Here is a 22424-nt window from a genome sequence, read left to right on the forward strand (position 1 = left end):
ATGTTCTTAGAACAGATCTTAAGGAAGCACATATGCTGTATTTATTCAATCAGACACATTAATATAAGGAATAACTAATTGTATGATCATTCGAGTACACTGAAAAAATGTGTCAACATGTGTCAACCCATGTGTGTCCAACCATGGTCGTGGCATTGCTTCTGCATGGCACAACCCCGACAATTAAGAGACCACCGTTGAGAGAGCAGTAGACTTCAGTACATATGGAAATACAGGCATGTATATAATGTAAGCTGTACAAAAGCAAGGCTTTTCGTGAGGTATTTTATTTAAATTATTTTCTTGATACATTCACAACTCGCTTTACAAACATGCATAACAGAAAAATATAAAGGCCTTACTGAGCACTACGCCGAACACAGACTCATGAACATGCTGACAATTTGCAAAGCATTAAGCTGTAACATCATCCCATTGGAATGCTTGAATGCAAATTACATTAACACATTTGAGGGCATGAAAATTGCACCACTGTGGCTTTTCATGAGTCATAAGGCAAGAGGCACCCCTGGGATTTCCCAGATTGTATGAAAATCAGAAGATATATGTGGCATAAATTGATTGGGAAATCCCTCACCATTTATTGCAGGCAAAAGTTCAAGCCTTGTAACCTATTTTGGTTCGTATTCCTAATACCTGTTTATTTTCGTGACCTAATCTGGCTTTCGGTTAAAAGGCTGTGAGCTTGCAGATAGAAAGTTTTTGAGCAGATGTGGTTTAGTTGACTGCCTAAATCTCTGAAGAAAAGTCCCCACGGCAACTGCCTGCAGAAAATCCTTCTCTTTAATATTTTTCAGTACAAATGCTACGTTGCCCATGAAAAGTACATTTATTTACTGTCGCATTGATTATCAGGCAAGAAAAAAAAATGAATAAAGGTATCCTGGCCATCTGTTATGGTCTGTGCTCCATGGGGTTCACGGTTAGGTTTTAATAACATATCTCTAGTGGCACTCTTGGGCCAAGCATTGGATCACAGAGAATAATCAGCACAGAGCTGTAGGTACCCTGGGAAGCATAATAAGTCTTGCAATATGCAATGCTGAGAATTATTTCCATAAAATCAATGTGTTGGGGGCAGTTTATTTTTAGATATCTGCATGAATCAAAATAACATGATCATGAATAAAGTTGAACTTTTTTTCCCGGTCAAATCTGTACGACACTCTTGCATGACATGACTGAACCCTGCAATTTTTGAAGTCAATTTTATGATACATTATGTTTTTACAGTTATCTCTGACAGAAGATAAGCTCACAATTAATCACATTTCTCTACACCTTTGACAAATATACTCATAAAATACAATCTTTGCTCAACTGTACACTTTTGGTGCACACAGTAATACGCAGGTGAAACAGCAAAGATGGGAAAGGAAAGTGAGACAGAGATGGAAAACAAACCACAAACATTAGAGATAAGACAAAATGAGGAAAAATTTATCTAAAACTGATCTTTGTTTTTATTCATAGTACCAGAGCACAACACAAAGTCTCAGCAAATGGTGAATCTGAAATGAACTGAAAATCACCTACAATGCAGTCCCAGCAGCCTCTTCTTTACGCGGAAACAAGAGCACAGTGGATCACAGTATATCCAACAAAACTGAGCAATACACTTCAAAATAGCACTCGAAAACAACTGGCTGGTGCATATTCACAGGAAATGTATTTCATGGTTTAAACATTAAAGCACTTGTCACCAACTATTCAAATTGATTTCTCTGGGCTCCTTCAGTCATCCTAGTACTTCCTGGCCAGCCCGCAGGCGTTACGCAGGTTGTAGCAGCAGATGATCTCCTTGAAGGTCTTCCTCATCTCCTGGCTTCGGAAGGCGTAGATGAGCGGGTCGATGACTGAGTTGCACATGATGAGGATGAGGTACATGTTGAAGTGGGACATGAAGCAGACGCAGTAGAGGTTGCGCGGGCAGGTGATCATGAGGATGAGGTGGAGGAAGAAGGGCGCCCAGCAGACGATGAAGATCCCCAGGAGGATGGTGAGGGTGATGGCGCCCTTCATGCTGGTGCGCTGGTGGATGGAGTTGTAGCCGGGCAGGGCGGCGATGCGCTTGACGTGGGAGCGCGCCAGCATGAACATGTGGCTGTAGAGCGAGGCCATGAGCACCAGCATGGCGAAGAACATGGACACCAGGCAGATGATGACCGGCGTGGTGTCCGAGTAGATGATGAAGACGATGCCGCAGCCCGTGCAGAAGGTCCAGATGCCGCCGATGATCAGGGCCGCCCGCCGCACCGTCATGATGTTGTGGTAGCGCAGGGCGTAGAAGATGGTGACGTAGCGGTCCACGGCGATGGCCAGCAGGCTGCACATGGAGGCCACCACCGAGATGCAGATCATGGAGTCCACCACGTTGTCCATCTGCCGGATGAAGTGGTCGTCCACCACCAGCTGCCGGTTGTTGAGCAGGTAGATGACGATGGTCTCCCAGGCGTTGGAGACGCTCACCAGCATGTCGGCCACCGCCAGGCTGCAGACAAAGAAGTACATGGGCGAGTGCAGGTTCTTGTTCTTGACGATGGCGCAGATGACCAGGATGTTCTCCAGGAGGCTGATGATGCCCAAGGTGAGGAAGACCTCGGGGGCAATGTTGAGCTGCTCGCAGGCCGTGGGCTTGGTTTTGGTCGGAATCACGGTGGCATTGTAGGACACCGCGCTGTCATTGCCGAACAAAGGCTCCAGTGTTCGGGAGGTCTCAGACACATTCATCTTGTCCGGGACCTCCGCGGATTTAACCTATGGCCTTTAGGGGATCAGTGATGTGTCACACTGCACATCCTGCAAAGGTGTCCAGTTTCCTGTGAGTAAAAAGGAGAAGGGGACGGTTAAAACAGCCAGATTCTTTGAAAAACTAAGGTTTGAATTCAGTCCAATCACACTGTGTTTTAAGTTGAACTTCTAATTAAGATGTAAAGCAAACCTAAAGCAAGTCTTAAGCAATGTGTACTTTCCATCAGTTTCAGTAGCTGGTAAACTCATGAAGTGTCACTTAGTTCTGACACAATCCTGCTTAAAAATGTCACACAAAGACAGACATTTTTTTTTATTGAATATTCATACTGTTGCACGTGTCAGCAAAGTGAGGATTTAGTGAAATATTTTCTGAATCCAGCAGTTTTAACCCACTAATGGCCTCGTTTGATGTCCAGAACTTTGAATCCCGAACACAAGTGCATAAAGAATTAAAACCAAAAAATAAATGTAGTCTATTTAATTAAATTAAATCACAGAATGCTTTGATAGGCAGAGGAATCTGTTGGATCAACATTTATCAAATGTACAACTCACAACCAGATTAAAATTAAGAAATGTATTAAATTGCAACAAATATTCACGTTTAGTCTAAAGACGAGGTTCAACTACCTTAAAAAAAACAATGCCGTAGACATGGGAAAATCACAGACACAAAAAAAATGAATGAAAGACAATACCAAACTACAGCTTGTTTCTTCCCAGAAAGCCAAGATCAAAGTCCAAAAACCAAGACACAGCTGAATATTCCAAAAAGCCAGGGATGAAAATGTAAAAATGCCAGGTGAGCTGTAAGACAAAATGTCACATCCTGCACACACCAAACATCACACAACACCAGGCCCAGATGCAATGTTCAGATTCTTCAGATGACAACTGTGGATATACAGTACACCCAGAATGTCCAACTGGCTGATATTATGCACCCAAGAGCTACTTTCTCCCTCCTGAAGAAGCAGGGACTGTCTTATCTGAAAACTAGCAAATTTACGTATTAAAGTGGCCTTATGCTTTGGCTGCAGGGCTAAGCACTATGACATTATCAAAAGATTCTTTGTCTTACAATCTTTATAAAGAGACCAAACATGAATATTTTAGGAGGTAATCCAGCTCATTTTATGAAAGAAGGAAACATGGAAGTTTACTTCTGCTTCCAGCAACATATTTGTAGATAAATGATTGTTTAATCCCACCAGCTGCAATCAGGGCAATCTAGGCCCATGTCTACTGGACACCCGAGCTGAATTATCTAATCAGCTCAAGGGTTTGACAGTGCGCTGCTTTCACAGTAGGTGAGAGAGAACGAGGGCAAGAGGATAAAACCCAGCTGAAAATCGTTGTTTTCTTACTTTATTGTTTTAGACTATTTTGACCAGGGTCCAATGAAGGTGAGAGGTGACATTTTTGTTTGATGTTTTAAACAGTGTACTCTCGCTCTGCAATACTAAAAACACAGGATTCATCTCCCTGTGTCCAGCTATACTGGCCCTCCCTGGGATGTTTCATGGTGTGTGACACATACACAACAATTTTTGTATAATGGTAATAATAATAATTATTATTATTATTATTATTATTATTATTAGTAGTAGTAGTAGTAGTAGTAGTAGTAGCAGTAGTAGTAGTAGTAGTAACAGCAGCATTCATATTAGTATTAATATTATTTATAGTTCCACTTTTCTCCTACAGAAATGGCTCAATCAACATTTATCAACAGCATCAATGCTGGATGTTGGTGAAAAAATATCTGGTTTTCATTCATTTCCTTTGGAAACCATTCTTCCAGCCTCTGGTCAGGATGCAGTAGTGGTGTTTTTCAACCTCATCATCCTCTCTGTCCCACTGCCTCCCTGTGCATCCCCTACAGTTCAGTACAATCAAGAAATCTTGAATCAATATGACTGTGAGTCATCGCTGACATCAGTGAACTGAAGTCTTAGATGAGTCATCATCTCAGGAGGCAGTGCACCACTAAACAAAAGAAAGAAGCTTAATATTTTTCATTTTATAATGCTTTTTTCACATTTTAATAATTTGAATTAAACTGACCAACAGACGTAAACACATGAGCAACTGAGTTCCAGCCTATAACAGGTTCTACACAGCCTACTATATTTGTTTTGTAGATTTAAAAAACTAAGCTTGTCCCCTGTTTGATGTTGTCATTGAACAAGATGGTAGACAGTTGAGAAGGAATATGTGTATCTGCTACAATTTATGTAGCAGATTGTTGTTAATTTTAGCAAGCTCTCTTGCCTTATAGTGTTACTTCTACTTCTGCAGCTCCTACATATGCACACTTCTTAAATTAGAACTGATAAAGATAGCACAGATGGCTACCAGGTACAACATGTCCAAAATGGTTATGCCAGCCAGTCAGGATTTTTATTTAATGGGGATAATTAGGCTGAAGCAATACAAATAAATAAATAAATAAATAAATAACTATGTAATTGTAAGTATTTTTAGACATCACTGTAAAGATGCATTTCCAGTGTTCAACACCACAAATAATAATTTTCTCAGATATTCAGTCCCTTGTATCCAGTATAATTATACCAGCTTGCAAAATATGTGTACTAATAGGTTGACAGGGAATGATGTGCTTCAATTGGTCAGACATACATCACATGGCCAAAAGTATTTGGACATCTCATGTCCAACATCTCAGCCAAAATTATAGGCATTAATATGGAATTGGTCCACCCTTTGCAGCCATTACAACCTCCACTTTTCTGGGAAGGCTTTATACTAAATGCTGGAGCATTGCTGCAGGGATTTGCTTCCATTCAGCCAGAAGAACATTAGTGAGGTTGGGCACTGATTGGGCGGTTAGGCTTCGTAGTTGGCATTCCATTTGGTCCCAAAGGTGTTGGATGAGATTGAGGTCAGGCCTCTGTGCAGGCCAGTCAGGTTCTTCCACACCGTTCTCAACAAGACCATTTCTATATGGAGCTCACTGTGTGCCCAGGGGGCATTGTCATGCTGAAACAGGAAATGGCCTTCCCCAAACTAAGGGGGAAGCACATAATCGTCTTGAATGTGATTGTATGCTGTAGCAGTAAGATTTGCCTTCACTGGAACTAAGGGGCTGAGCCCAAACCATGAAAAATGTAGACTAAGGGGTATCCAGATACTCTTAGTCGTATAGTGTACTTTGGACAATCTGACTCATCTTTAGTTTTGCAAACTCCAGTTAATAAACAGTCTGTGATTCGCAAGTCCACTTAGCCAGAATGATATCAATTACTTACAAAAGTAAAAGATATTCAATTGAAGCAACCTGGGTTTAGTCATTTGAGGGACCAGCTGTGGTGGCCCACCCGAGATCTGAGTCTTGATTTTCCAGTTATCAACCCAATGTCATAACTTGTAGAGCATAATGTTGGGCCATTGAATAACCTTGAAACAGTGCATCTGTTGTGATGTGATCACTGTTTTTGTCTTCACACGTCTTTCAAATGTCCAAAACCAATGTTTTTTTTTCCCATGGCTTTTCTGTCCAAGAGATTTGCATGTGTTGTCGTAGTGCTATTAATCAAGTTTGAAAGGGACCCTCATTTGTAGTGCAGGCTGGCTATCAACAACACATTCCGTTTTCTAATATACAAAAGATGAATGACAGCTGACTCAAAATGGAAGGTAAGTAGAGTGAGGTAGATTGTTAAGGCAGGCTTAAGGTAGCTTGTCACCTGTAACTCAAGGTGGAATTGATTTTCCTCGGAATTAAACTCTACAGGAAATATCAGGTGCAGCATAATACAAAAGCAATAGTTTACATTTATTAGAATATGCACCATGCATATCGATTTATCCCTGAACAAATAGCATCTCCAGGGTTGAAGTTTCCCCCACTTAAGAAAAACCAGCCATAAGCTGCAAACAGAAGAAGTCCCCAATAACTAAACTTTGGTATCCTATCAGGTTCATCCAGTCAATAACACCCTCAGAGTAGACTCAAACACTCTAATCTGTACTCAATTAATCTCAACTACCACAGGAAGACACCCAAAGGCATGTAAATGAGGCAATACCTTTTTTGAGTGTAATGTGATTGAATATATTCAAATACAGATGGTGATGAGCCGTACGCTGTAAAATGTTAATTGAACTCATACAAAATTGATAGATGCCATAGTGGACATATATACTATAAACTCTGTAAGAGCTGATTTAATACTGAACATTTTACTGTGTGTGTGTGTGTGCTTTTCTTTTTGAATGGTTTCCTATGGAAAGTTATTCTCAGAAACAAAAGCTTGACAGACTCAGCAGCAGTAACTAAGGGGCTTTGAGTGGAGCTTGAAAAGGGTCCATTTGAATGTGTTTATATGAATCAATTATGGACCACATGCACTCTGTCAGAGTGAAATAAAGTTGATTTAACACTTGACATTTACTGTGAAGGCTAGGTCTCCCTTCTACTTTACATCTGATAACACAACCAGTCTAGCAAGCCAATTTCTGGAACAGAGGGAATGACATGAATGACACGTTTTACCATTTTTAACAGGCTTCAACTGAACATCCACAAAACTGCCTTCTTTTCTGTTTTGCAGTAAATTTCGCTGTTTCTGTCAGATTCTGTTCATAGCTTCTCTTGTTTAATGTAAGGTAAGGTAAGGTAATCTTTATTATCCCCGAGGGGCAATTTGTTGCACAGCCAGCAGTAAATACAATCAACACACAAACAATTCACACAAAAAACATAGAAGATGGGCCTAATTCTGTGCCTGATTTTGTAAAGTGGAGAAATTGGCCCTGTTACACTTTTTTTTTCTTTTTTACAAAAAAAAAACTATATTTATAACTGAGCATGACAGAAAGCAGAGAGACCCTGAAATTCAAGGCCATGGTACTCTCACTTGAACTATATCATGAGAATGCTTTCGAGCACAACAGTTTTCAAAATAGTCAGGTACAAAAAAGTGTGCTCATTTCAGAGTAAAAAGTGTTTCCCACTTAAAGTTCAGCTAGGATGGTAGCTGAGGATTATTCTTTCGAACAACCTAGAAACATAACTGTAAACCTTCTTGCTTTACAGCCCCTTTTCATGCAGTTTGCAAGACAAAATGAATAAAGTGAAGACACTGAAACTGTTGGAGAAACAGAAGAAACGGTTCGATAAAATGCTCCTGAGTTTGCTAGGTAACACCAGTTAAGGTACATATAATCTTGCATAGCCAGATCTATCTCCACACTTTGTTTCAGTGCTGTGCCAGCACTGGAGAAAGGTCTGGCTGAACCCATTATCATTCCGCTATAGGGAAAAAAAACGCTTGTTTGTATTTCTTTAAACCAATCACAATTGTTTTGGGCGGCGCTAAGCCCAGGATGCAGAGGCGGTGCCCTTGCAAAATAGTGTCGGGGAGCAGCTATTTTCTCGTCCGTGTCTGGATCTTGCCCAGCGTACGCTGCAGCTACCGCCCTTGACTGCAGGGTTTTCACCTGGTCCTCCATTATCGCGACCACGGGGGACACTACCAAAACCATGTATTTTCACACCATATCTCTGTGTTTACCCTCGCTAGCTCACTGCAGACGATAGGCCATGCTTGGTATATGAAACTTTTTCCATAACAGGTGGGCAGACATCCAAGAACATCCCTGTTAGACAGCAAATGTTCTAAACATATGCTTTGTATATCTTTACAGCCATTCACTGAAAGAACCAAGCAGGCCTGCCTTATTGCACGATCCAAATCCAAAACTTGCCATTTTCTGCGTGTAGGTTGCTAGCTCTGAGGTAGTTGTTGTTGTTTCATGTAGCGTCGGCCAATGGCAGGCTTATACCCACAGTCTATATCCTGTGAGTCAGACTAAGGTACATACAATAGTACATGCAACCAAGGACAGTTCAGATGCAGCCATGGTTTTAACATTACTACTTAAAATACTCAAGCACTCAAGTGAAGATTCCATTTTGTATGCGTCATATAAGCAACAAATATTCTCTAGCTCTTGGCCTTCATGTTTTGATGAGGATACTTCTCCTTTCAGCCTTAGTGGTTAGAGGTTAGAAAATGGTGCTGAACAGAAGGACATACCATGTAAACTGGCCAGGGATTTTATTTGTCAATATACTTTGGTCGCATAGGATGTTTCACAACAGCACAAAGCCAAAGAAAGAACATAACAGAAAACATGCCATATACACTAAGTGACAGAAGCAAAAAAGAAACTTCATGAAAAGAAAAGCAATGTACATACTAGCTCAGGCACATTCTCCTAAGCAAACTGACATTTACATTTGAGGAGCAAATGGTTTTCCTGTTCGCAGGGTCAACCAACCTGCAGTGAAGGAGATGTGTCCATGTGTCACAGAAAGGAGGAATATGGGTGGCTGAAGGTCAGTGACTCATCAGGGTGAAGATGAGACAAAGCAAAGAAAAAAGTAACGCCTTTTCTGCCACACAGCAGGGTGGGAAGGCTAAACAAAGCACCAATGGCCAATTACAATCTTTAGTCAGCCAACACATTATGATACATTATAGAACTGATGAATCGAGTTTGACTTCCTCCCAGGCAGCGTGAGCTTGCGATGGTCTGATTGCATTACTGCTTGTAATGATGTGCGGGGCCTTCAACAGACTGAATACACTGCATTGAGCTTTTATATGTCGTGTTCTCTTCTGCCGAATGTATGAAGCGGAAGGAATTTCCGGAAAATTAATGAATCAGTCGATCAATCAGTGCGCACAGTCTCATCCTGAAAGAGATGGGTGACCTGCTGAACAACTGAAGTTTTTGCACTGAGCAGCAACAATCCTCGTTTGATAGCTTATTGCCGTATAGCATTTTAATTAAATCGCAGTATATTTATCTGTATGAAGTTGTGGAATTATTTAACAGCCATATTATTAAGTTCCATCTGTAATCAAAAGAGAATCCACAGGAAATTAACCATTGTATTATTTATATATTTTCCATTATTTTACCAGGCGAGTCCCGCTGAGATTTCCATCTCTTTTTCAAGGGAGCCCTGGCCAAGAGAAGCAACAAGCAGTCCATTTACACATAGAACATCATACACAAAGGAACATCAATAAAACCACAAATTATACATCATACAAATCGAGTAAAATAATTACAAACATCAAGTTTTTAAGGTCTGCAATAACCTTGTAAAATCATCCAGAGGTATAAAGTGGTTCAGTTTAATGTCCGTCTGGGGCTGGTTATTGCAGACCTTCTTATAACACAGGTTATAAGAAGTTAAATAATAAGGGAGTTACCCTATAGTGTCCTTGTAAATAAAAGTGTCGAAATGAAGCCATCTGGTAAACTAGGGATGGCAGGCCTGCCATTTCATCTGCCAGCAGGGGCGTCATAGTGGGGGGGGAAAGTGGGACTGACTACCCAGGGCCCGAATGGGGGGAGGGCCCTCGAAAAGCCTGGAATGATGCGTGAGAGACATGGATCAAGAGAGGAAGGGGGCCCACAGAGACTGCTTATGTAACGGGCCCAGAATTTTGTGCTACACCCGTCTGCCAGTAGTGTGGCTGTACACGGATCGCTATCTATCTTGGATGGGGGAACATGCCTCTGGCTTGTGTAGCCTGCACAGATACAATTGTGTATCTTGGTACAGCACTAGTGTATAGGCAAGTGACTAAGGGATGCAGATATCCTGAGTTATATGTTTAGATTAGGACCCTGAAACTGCTGGTTAAAGTGAATTAAATTTATTGTACAGTGTGTTCAATAATGCCAATATCCAATGATGAAAAAATTGTATGTGGAGTGAGATGGCTATACACGAATGGCACACAGAAGGTCGTATTGATGAGTCTCCCTGAACCATTGCACCTTTCCCCTTATGTACTGAAAAATAAAAAATAAAAAACCCCAAGTCATCAAATAAAGACACAATCCTACCAAAATAATACATCAATGATCTTGCTTGGGCTATCTCTGCAAGCATACCACTACAGGTTAACCTTTGTAGCTGTGACATCAACTTGTTCGCCATGACATCGGCTTTCCGACAAAACCAAACATGATGTTTTGGAGGTTTACATAATGCTGATCCAGTAGGATGTTTTGCAACTGAGCACTGTTTCTTTATCACACCCTGCTGACTTCCTGTCAGCACAGTTAACAGTCTGTTTCCCTTCAGGGGTCTGATAAGGGGCACACTTGTAAATTGCCCTTTAAGTTCAAATACATGTCCAGATTTTGTACTCCTGTCAAAAAAAAGTGATAAATAGAACAGGACATGTGCTGGTAATTGTTTTATTTAAAATGCCCATTGCGAAGTGTATAATTGATGGGTGGATTGTTTAAAACCATAAACAGTAGCGTAGCATTAGGCCGTAATCCTTTTGTTGGGAAAGCCATGTTACATAGAGGTTAGTTGATGTTGAGTTTTGTGTATAAACAATACCTTTTTGGCAGTCAACACGCTGTGTGGAGGGAGATTGAGTGAGATTCCAAGCAGGTACATCATGCAATATCACACTGATGTCGTATGAAGAGATGCTGGGAAGAGCTATATAGATGCAGGCTGGCTGTGAAGCACTTTGTTCAAATCCAGGAGCGTTTTCTGGCACAGGAGACTGGTAGCTGTTGAACGGAACAGTGTTGCACTGTTTTCAATCTCCTCCAGGACTCCAGCACTTAAAAAGTATTTTCAGGCGTAGAGCAGCAGGTTCACACTAGCAAGTGGCAGGCCACTGTTCATTCGCTCCTGCTCACTTGTGTCCACACTTTCAAACTGGTCTTCACTGCGGCTCTCTCGAATCACAATGCCCAGACAAGGCTCGCAGGGCACGCACCCCCAATCCCAGTAGGCAGCGACAGGCATCGGGCATCGGCTCCAGACCAGACCAGCAGAACCCGGCCCCATATCCAAGTCAGAGGCAAACCAAAGGTGTACTGCTTGTGTTTGGTGCCTAGGCTTTCCCAACCATAGTGAGTAATCCATTCTGAGTAAAGTCCTTTTCCATCTGACTATTCAGAATATTTGGTATATTTAAAATACATGCACTAGGATTTAAATAAAAGTAAAATAAAATAAATAGAAAATACAATAAAATATAATACAATTAATCAAAATAGGGTAAAATGATTAAGTCAGATGAATGTTTAGTCAGATTAGGGCCTAGAGCTACAAATGACAATTTAGAGGACAAAGGACTGCAAGACCATCTAAACTCACCTTTCTGCTTGCAGCCATCTTGGATGGTTGCGTATAGTTGCAGATGATGCATAAAGAAAATTAGGCCAAAAATAAATAAACCTACTATGAGAAATAATGTAGTCGTAATAAGAATTGAAGGAGAAAGAAAAAACAGCATGAGCCGTGAGGAGTGTGTTCCCAGAATTCCCATTTCCATTCATGCCAGCAGCCATACCTCCATGCGCTCTGCTCCTGCCGAATGGCTGAAGCTAAGCAGGTGTGGGGTTAGTTAGTACTTGGATGGGAGACCACCAGGGAATACTGAGTTGCTGTTGGAAGTGGTGTTGCTTGGCCTGCAGGGGGCAATCTTTCCTCTGGTCAAATAAACCCCAATGCCCCAGTGCAGTGACGGGGACACTGTGCTGTAGGAGATGCCGTCTTTCGGATGAGACGTTAAACTGAGGTCCTAACTCACTGTGATCATTAAAGATCCCATGACACTTATTGCTAAGAGTAGGGGGTTCCCTGGTGTCCTGGCTAAATCCCAGATCTGGCTTTTGCAAACTGCCACCAAAATCATCCCCAGATTTAATTGGCTAAAAATATGTTCTCTCCCTCTCCACCTTCGCTAAGGTGTGGTGAGCTTTCTGGTGCAAAATGGCTGCCGTGCATCACCCACGTGGGTGCTACACATTGGTGGTGGGTGAGGTGAGTTCCCCCTGACTGTAAAGCACTTTGAGCATTCGGAAAGGTGCTATATAAATGCAAGGATATTATTATTATTATTATATATTTCCCACCCTCAGCCCACCCCCCACAAACACACAGAGTCCATCACCACCACAAATACTCTCAATCAGTGTGAAAAACTGGGCAATAATATGGTAAACAGGTCAGACCAACAGAAAATAATTAATATATATATAATAATTAGAACATACTATTCTATGCCATTCCATACCATATACTATAATAGTGGTCCTTATTCTCAGTCCTGGGGGACCCCTGTGTATGCTGGCTTCATTCCAAACACAGCTGCAATCCCAGATTTTTAACAAGCTGTTAATTATTCTTAATTAGAAGCTGTTCAGGTTCTGATGGATTATTATCCTCTTAAGCCACATGTCAGAAATAGCAATCAATGGCATGAAGAATAAAGGTCCCATATTCACAATGTGCTTGTTGTGCTACATAGCAAATGATTACATAAAAAGAGGTTAACTTTCTTAACTAATCAAAGACTGAGCTGAATAAATAGGCTCATCATTGGTGAAGGTGTGGACACCTGGCCGTTAAAATTAACCATTTGGTAGATAATGAGGAATTCAAACACAAAGTAATGATAAGTAGCCAGACTTGCATTGTGTTAATAAGTTCAAGGAAAAATTATGAAAGTACTAAAAAACATGTGTTCAACGACTGAGAAGCAGTTTGGCTGTAACAACAACAAGCATGCACAGGTGTTCCTAGGACTAAGTGATATACCATTCTGCTGTAGCCTGTTCCTTGCTTAATTCTGAATAAGCATTGTTTTTTATAATATAATCTGCCAGTATGCTGTCTGTCTTGTGATGAGTCTATTGTTCTATCATATCTGTTTGCATTGCATTAACTGTATTGTAATGGCTGCTTTGTCATGTCTATGTTTGAATGTTAGAGGACCACAATGGAAATAAGCCTGCTGGCAGTCTTGTGCTTCTATCCTTGATAGTTTTTAAAGAATTGCTGTCTGCTATGCAGTCTTATGAAATCTTGTTTTCAAATTGTCAAATAAATAAGTACATTCATTTGATATGAGAATTAAATTTGAACTCATATTATTTTTGAGTGCCATTCTGTAGCCTTTCGATTACCATTATAGACTTACAGGTGAACTGCTGGAATACACAGTCTATGTCGAGAAATGCGAGGAATAAATCCAAGGAAACTAGTAAAAAATGAAGATGTTCAGACAAGTATATGGGATTTAGATATTAAACTAGATTAATAGCAAAGCAGTTATACTGAGTATATTTCTCTATTTATTTAACTACAGACTCTAATATCTTTGTGTAACCGACCTAGATAAGTGAGTTTTTTTTACACATTACTGTTCAATTCAACAATGTCAAACATTATGTTGTGTAACAAAAACTTGCATTAGTCTGGAATTCAGAGAACAGACGTCATTGCAGTCATGTTGAACATAGTTGTGTATATTGTATCAGACTATTCATGCATTCATTTAACCTCTACTCTGTCAGACACGCGTGCCATCCACTCTGACAACAACAGCAGCATGATAAGATCATTCTGGACCTGCTATTCCCAGATGATCCTAATAGCACCTTACCTCTTAACCTGACTACCAGACTTAACCAAGTCTACTTAATTCTCCTTTCTTATCACAGCATTCCTTTTTTTGACTGGATAATTTCCCATTTTAGACCTGTTAGACCTAGCTTTCATGATTGATCTCTAAGGAACTCCTTGGCCCTGGTAGTGTGTCCTGTTGTGATTTGTGCTCATGCCCTGCCTTGGTCACATGAATACGATACACTGTTTCTAGCACTGTCTGATGCACTCCCATGCCTTACTCACACAAAACACATATTAGCTTGACACACTTCATAAAACCAATTTACTACGAGGCACCAGTGCTAAGTCACAATCTTCCATGAAATGAAGAAAATGGCAATCTCGCCATTACGTCTGTAAGTCAACCGATGGCAGGTCATTCCTTACAGAGGAGCTGAACCGTACTAATGACTACCATAGGTCACGTTCATCTGTAGATGATGTCACGCATCACTTCCAGCTTCAGTTATTCTCTTGTGTAAATCCATTTTCATTCATTTTTACTTGGCCTAATAATATCTTTGACCTGACAACAATTTTCTTTGTGATGCATTTCCGGATTTTTCATGCATTGAAATGCCTTAAGTGGGCCGCCTAAATGTTTTCTTCAAGCTGCCGATAGGAGAAATTGCGCCAAAAAAAAACAAAAAAACCTGTAAAATAATTATAAATGGTCTATGAATTTATTGGTACAATTTTCTTGTAAATGATGCACACAGCAAGGCAAAAGCAAGTGATAGTTTATAAGTGAATTTAGTTTTTGTGATAAGGAACCACTATGAACACATTCTGCACATAGAAACTCTCCAAAAGGCAAGATTTGACTGAAACACAGGGCTTAATCAAAAAGGGGAATGGGTAAATAAAGATTATTTGTTTTGTGGGGTTCCACGTGGCACTACTGTCAATGGAATTAGCATCTGGAAGTGGAATATGGCTGGGAAAAAAGATACACACAATATTCCCATTTGGAGAGGTGCCATTTTGGTGCCATTTGGAGAGGATTGGGTCCAGGAGACACTTGGGTCCACCTTTGGGAAAACGCATATGAAATGTTACTGCTTTGTTCAATCCACTCCAAACTTTTATCCTGGTGTTGTATACATCCTGGGATAGGTTTAGAAAAAGAAATGCGGTTTCATCCAGTATCAGAAGTACATTTAATATAATCACTACAGAATAAATAAAATGGTTTTCTTTGTTGTTTTTCAGAAAATATGTCCTGTATGTTTGCAGAGTGAGATTCCCATAGGATCAGGGGATTTGGTCATTTTGGTACAAATGTGCTCTTTATATCTAGCTTTGAAACATGTCTACTGTATATCATTTTGGAGATAATGCGGTTTATTTAAGACAGGGGAATTCTTACAAAAAGCCCTGGATTGGCCTCATTTTGCAAGTGTTTTTGTTCAGATATCATTCCTTTTTGTTCTGTGTTGCTTATATAACATATACATAATAACTGATAATAATAATGCATATAAATGTATGAGAGAGACATGCATTCACACATTCTAGCTCAAAAAATACATAGGCATGGATTCAGTAATTCCTTTACCATGAATGACAAACAAATAAAAGTGTTTGTAATATTTTTTAATGGAAATGTTTTTGGTTACTGTATACATGCGTATCCAATTATTTTGCAAGCAATTGGCTGCTTTCAAGATCCGAAGTTGTCATTAGCTTACATGTGCAATGAGGAGAATTATTAATTGTGGTACTGGAGCATTTGTGAATATGTAATTGGAAGGAAAAAGTAGAAAGAGAATAAAATCACCCAAGTTTAGGGCTTTATTGTGTGGACGTGTAAAGTTGATTGTGAATTCTGTCTGTTCGCGCAAGGTCAGAAGATACGCAAGTTAATGTTGTAGGGCTGAGAGTCTGTGGTTAGTAGGAATCCCTGAAAAGTGGCAAACTCTTGGTACTGTGTAGGTATAGGGCAAGCTTAACATCCCATTTTAAGGCTCAGCACATCTCCCTAACAATTTTTGATTGATGCACATTCTTCAGTTTTTCTTCAGCAAAATGGTATTAGTCTGATTTTCAACTGCAATGAATAGTTTTCTTCAACAGATATGTTTAAGACCCTATCTACACCTCAAAGAAAACATTGGATTCTGGTCTAGAGCTCATCATTCAGCCCAGGAGCTGTGAGACTTCCCAGCACTAAGCACACCTCCCCTTCTGTTCTGAGCAAATTCAATCCTTATTTCCTGAACACATGCCAGTTATTCATCCACAAAATAGGCTTATGTACATGCACCCATGCCACACATGCATGCGCAACCAGATGACTGAAAGGGCCATTATATAAGCAGAATAATTTCCCGTTTTATAGAACACAGTAAGAATGAAAAATCTATTACAGCACATGTAGGTTTCATAGCCTATATACCCGTTTGAACGAAGTTGTATTTCTCATTGACTTCTCAGCACTTGTTATTAATATTTTATTTATTTATTTATTTATGTTTTGGTGAATTTCTACGTCATTAATTAAATTATCTATCTGCTTGGCAGACACTCAACTTTGAAATCCAACGTTGTACGCATGCTCTGTTTAGGCTATAGCCTACACCTGAGTGATTAAGCAATTAAATTCTAATTTCTTGCATACGTGCCCCACCCACGATCTGACCAGAAAACAGTTGAATCACCTGTCATTTAAACTGGTTTTTACTCAAGAGTTAAGCTTAACAGCGCAAACGATGTTTAACGAAAATCATTAGGTACGTTCTTCTCTTTTGTCGCTTATAACCGCAGCCTGTCCTCCGGTGGGTATACCAATTCCCTTTCATTTGATCCAATTAACACACAGTAAAAAAAAAAAAATTGAAATTTTTACATTAAAATATTGCCATCTGGGTTGCCAGAACTTTACCGTATACGCAAACAAGATTGTTAAGCATACTGTTGCAGCCTGCATGTCTAACACATGTAAAACGTATTACGGTGTTTCACCGCAATTTATAAAATAATTTAGATTTCAGATTTTTACAATGTTGTGCCTTCGCTATTTTACAGACATTTAACATTTTTTCGGTACGGCTATTCTTGCTAGCGAAAATAATGTTAATATTGATGAAGCGAGAAACATACAGTGACAATTAAGAACCTGTTTGCATTTACTAGAAACGATGTGTTTACCACTCATTTGTCAGGTACCGCGCGTTAACAACTGATGAAGGATGCGGTTGAGCTCCTCAAAACTCCCCCAATCTGTCTTTTCAGTGGACATCGCCCAGACCAGAAAAAAAGGCTCAGTGCAAACTATGAACATATGAAGAGGTCATACAGGAGCGCAGTCAGTTTCACAATAGTCTCAACCTGCGTTAGCCACCCCTCACGTCTGCATAATTTAACTCTGTCAGCTCAAAATGTTATTTTCTATGTTTAATTGAGGGTTTCGTGAGTGTTTCCTTCTGGTGTTTGATCTCTCTAGATCATCAGGTTGTACTCATGCAACCAATTTTAAAATTACGACGTCTCCCCTTTCGAATGGCCAATATGTCATTGTACAATAAAAGCAGCATGATCAAGTAAAGTCACGCAGCACATTTTATAGAACAGAATATTAAAAGGAAACAAACGAGACCTGTTCGTTACGTTATTTAAACGCCTGTGTAAAAACCGATGTTCGTTCACAGCATATAATTCACCCTGAAGTTTTGAATAAAGAAAAACTCTTACCTATGGGTCGTGGAGGTTTTCTGTGGACGGGTGTTCAAGAAATCCTACAGTGAGAGAGCGGCGGGTAGACTAGTACTTTAAAACGGTATCCACCCTCGCTTGCCTGGATGGCCTGTTACGCAGGAGGATAAGCTTTGATGATTCTGTGGAGCGAGATGCGCTCATGGTACTGGACATATATAGCCCATAAAACAGATGCTAAGAACGTAATTCCTCCTCCCACTTGAATAATTTGTTCCCGTCAGGGGCATTCAGGCTTGCCTCGTTTCTTCCTCTCCCGCGTAAAGGAACTCATTTCTCCGCTTGCGCAACCGCTAATTTCCATACTGATCAAGCACTTGGGCTCCCTTTTTTTTTACAGTCTTTGTTCGTTTTTCCTGGTGTTTTCTCAGTTCTCTGTACCTCTTATTACAAAATACTATAATATAGCCAATGATCTGAAATTGTAGACTGGGGGGTCTCCGCTGCATTCTCTATATGTTTATGTGTCACATTTAACCGGTGAAATAACTGTAGAAGTTTATGTATTTTAATACATCAGACATTGAACTGAAGATATCAGTATGCTTATTTTAAAACTGAAGCGCACAAAATGATGTGTTAAGAAATATTTAGAAACCAATGGGACCACTAGCATTCCGGGCTCAGCCCCCAGCCTGACCCCTTTCGCCATGTCTAAATCCCACACCATTTTTGTAGATTCCACTCCTATAAAGACCTGTATTCATAATTAATGTTTTCAGAGAGCATATATATCTGTCACTAGAAATTGAGGACCATGGTCATTTTAGTCATGTCTAAAATGCACGACAGAACGCATTAGATATGTACTGTAGCAGAAATATTTTTCCAAAATGTGTTATTTTGAAAATACTGCTGCTGTAAGATTAAGCCATGTACTGAAAGGCCATTTATTTCACAGAGTAAAATTCTGGGTTTCTGTAGGCTTACACCTTTTCTAAAGACAAATGCAAATACTTTGTCATAGGAACATATTCACCTGTTTTCTGTTCTGAACACAGAATTGCATAATTTTACTTGTAATTGTATAGTTTATTTCCTTATCAATAGTTATTAAGTTCATCAGATTGACAATTTCTGACTGTTCCTCATCGACATCTTGTTGCCTGTCTGACATTCTTCTCCCTCTCTCCCTTTCTGTCAATCAGTGACCGGTCTTGAATTTTGTACTGTCCAAGAGCATTCTCGATTCTGATTGGCCACTTCAGGCATTCTACAGTCTAATATGTAAGGGACATGAGGAGGTGCTCTGCTATCAAAAAATAATGACCGACATGGAGACAAAGAATTCCCAGAACTTCCCATTGAAGCTTCTTCCACGACAATTATAATGCTGAAGTATGAACATGTTCAAAATTTACAAGTAATAACAATACATCAAAAACCATTAGCTGTACCCCTGTAAAAATAATAGATTAATGAATGGTGATGTGACACATGTATAGACTTTAGAAAAAGCAAATACAGGGGAAATCAATTAAAAAGGACCGACATTCCCTGAAAATTTTATATGGCCAATATTTGTAGTATTGTCCATTTGTGACCACATGGCCAAATATAGTGGTGTGAAATCCGGTGTTATTCCCAATTACAGATCTAGTGTTGAGGGGGCTTAATTGAACCTGAAGAGCTCAGCTCAGTTTAATTGCTTAGAACAAGGAATCCCCTGTTTGTGGAATCTCATTAAGCGGTAGACATATACTATTGTGTGTTTCAATCTGCTTTATTAGGATCCTGAAAGAAATGGAAAGCTGGAAATAACAAGATTGTATTAATCTGTTTATGTGCAGCTCAAACCTTTTTGTTCAAAAATAACCAAGCTTAAAATTAAAATATTCAGATTCTACATGGCTACCTAAAATGAGAATTTCAGTCTTGTCCTTATTTAACTTTAAGAAAGTATGAGCCATCCAACAATTAAAATCAAACAGACAAGCATGGAAAGCCTGTAACTTCTTTAAATTGCAAGGTTTTGTAGGCAGATACAATTAGGTATCATCAGCATAAAAGTTAAATGGTATGTCATAGATTGGCCCTCAAAGCACTCAACAGGCAATTGAAACTGATGACTATGTATGCTCACCAAAAATGCCTGCCAGAGAGATGAGATAAAACCAATCCAGGTCTATGCCTGTGATGCTAATCCAGTTTCTGAAGCAGTCCAGCAAGAATGGCACGATCATCGGTATCAAAGGCAGCACTGAGGTCTAATAATACTAAAAGAGAGGGGTTACCAGCATCAGCATTCCTGAGAAGGTTGTTGATCACACTAAGCAAAGCAGTTTCAGAGCTGTACACTGAAAGCTAGGTTAGAATTTTTTGAAATAGGTTGTTTCTTTCCATAAAGGCTAATTACTGCTTAGAGACCACCTTTCCTAAAATCTTTGAGAGAAATGGTGACTTGGAAATCCTTCTAGAATGATTTAAAACTGGAGTGTTTACATTGGGTTTCCTTCAGCAGAGGCTGTATTTAGTCCATTTCAAGCAAGGGTCTGCCTGAGGCTAGATAACTTTTGACAACAGTTAAAATATGTGATCAGACGGTTCCCATAACCTCCTGTAGGAACCTTGTAGGAACAACATCAACATTTAGCAAGTGTATGAGTTCATGAGAGCCACCAATTCAGTTATACTGTAAATTCATCTGAAATGGCTCTGGTGGGCAATATTGATGTCATATACAGAGGGAGTAGTCTTGATACATGAGGAGTAATTTATTCAATCATATATGAGAGGTTGGGATTTACTCACCTGATTGTGCATGCATGTTGAAAGCTGGCTGCATGTTTACTTCCCATTCAATGCAGGGCAATGGTAGTTTTGCGTATTCAGCCTTGGTCTTCTGCTGTCATTACCTGCTTTCTTTTTTCCTGTGCAATTTATGATCAATTCAAAGTAGCAGTTTTTTTCTTCACTCCATCTGTTCCTGCAAGTCAATACAGAATGTCTCCCATTTTCTCAAGCAGTAAATTCAAAGGTCATCCGTGGCTTGCATTCAGTCCTTTTTTCTTTCTCTCCCTAATCTGTGACTAACAATTATGCCTTTTCGAGTTACCCCTGCACCACTCACACGTATGCGCGTGATTCACTGCAGCTCAATGGCGTGTTCTGCTCCGATGTACTCGGCTGCCAGTCAGTGATTATTTTACTTCCTACAGACAACACGGTACTAGAGAAGAGAACTAGTGATGAGGAGAAGTCTCTTTGACTAAGGTCTGTGATTGGCAGGTGTACTGCAGGGAAAAAACTAACAAAAAGCACTGGCTAAGGTACACCCACTCAAACCCTTATAGAATCTGTGTGCCCCATTGTGTGCCATTTTATTTGTGTCAAATTTGATTCATTTTAACAGCAATATTACTGTATTATCAACAGTACTTTGTGGTTGGGGGCTGTATGCCGCATGTTTCTATAGATTTACAATAGGTTTTGTGTAAATTCTGATTAAATACTACAGCAATTATCCTTTACTGTAATCGAATATACAGTAATGTTCCTTTAGCATGAAAATGAACCAATCAGCTCACACTTATTTAGATGTTTTCTTTTTTTGCTGATCACAGGCAGTTGAAGGTGAAATGAATCTTCATTGGGTTGTAGTTTTAGTTTTTGAAAAGAATATTGCGGGTGCGGTTCTCCACTAACAGTGAATTTGTCTTTCATGCAGTGGTAAGCGCAGCTGCCTCTCCCCCTGGAGACCTGAGTTGGAGGCTCGCAGGAACCCCGCTGGCACATTAGTGTCAGAAGTGGAGGCGTGGCCTCGCTGGACAGGGCAGCGCCCCACGGGTGCGGCAGCCGGTGACTGGCATATGAGTATCCTAGGTAATGTAATGCACGTTTGATTTTGTAGTAGTCATTTTTCTCCCAGTGAGGTATTGTTACATTACATTACATTTATTTGGCAGACGCTTTTATCCAAAGCGACGTACAAAAAGTGCATTTCATGGTCATAGACAACTACTAAACACAGGTTCAGTAAGATACAATACTTATTTTGTACAGCTATTTCTAACCAAGAACACAGTTTAGTTCACACAGTGAACACTATTCAGACCTAACCTCTGCAAAGCCAACTAGGCAGAAGAATAAGCTACAGTATTAGGACAAATACAAATTACCAAAAAGTGCTGGGATGGGGCAACATGTAACAAGTGTCATGAAAAAGGGGGGGGGGATTTATATACAGCGTGGTAGTGGTTAGTCTAGGTATAGTCTGAAGAGATGAGTCTTCAGGCCACGGTGGAAGATGGGTAGTGAGGGGGAGGTTCGGAGAGGGACGGGGAGTTCGTTCCACCACTGGGGAGCTAGGGTGGAGAAGCTCTGTGATCCCTTTGGTCGGGTGGGAGGGGTTACAAGGCGCCCTGCTGCCGCAGAGCGGAGTGGTCGAGCAGGGACATAGGATCGAATCATGTCCTGCAAGTAGATGGGGGCTGTTCTGTTGGCTGCAGTGTAGGCAAGG

At 40.2% G+C, this 22424-nt stretch overlaps 1 protein-coding gene across 1 annotated transcript; it reads right to left on the minus strand.

Moving 5' to 3' along the window:
• Positions 1-276: 276 nt before the first annotated feature.
• LOC118233132 (melanocortin receptor 5-like) lies at positions 277-18302 on the minus strand. Its single transcript, XM_035428509.1, has 2 exons — positions 17945-18302; positions 277-2840 (listed from the first exon to the last, which is right to left on the minus strand). Exon 2 carries the CDS (start codon positions 2749-2751, stop codon positions 1765-1767), a length of 987 nt encoding a protein of 328 aa, XP_035284400.1. The 5' UTR covers positions 2752-2840; positions 17945-18302; the 3' UTR covers positions 277-1764.
• Between the last annotated feature and the right edge of the window lie 4122 nt (positions 18303-22424).

Source organism: Anguilla anguilla, chromosome 8, assembly GCF_013347855.1.
Source record: "Anguilla anguilla isolate fAngAng1 chromosome 8, fAngAng1.pri, whole genome shotgun sequence".
Classification (NCBI taxonomy): domain Eukaryota; kingdom Metazoa; phylum Chordata; class Actinopteri; order Anguilliformes; family Anguillidae; genus Anguilla; species Anguilla anguilla.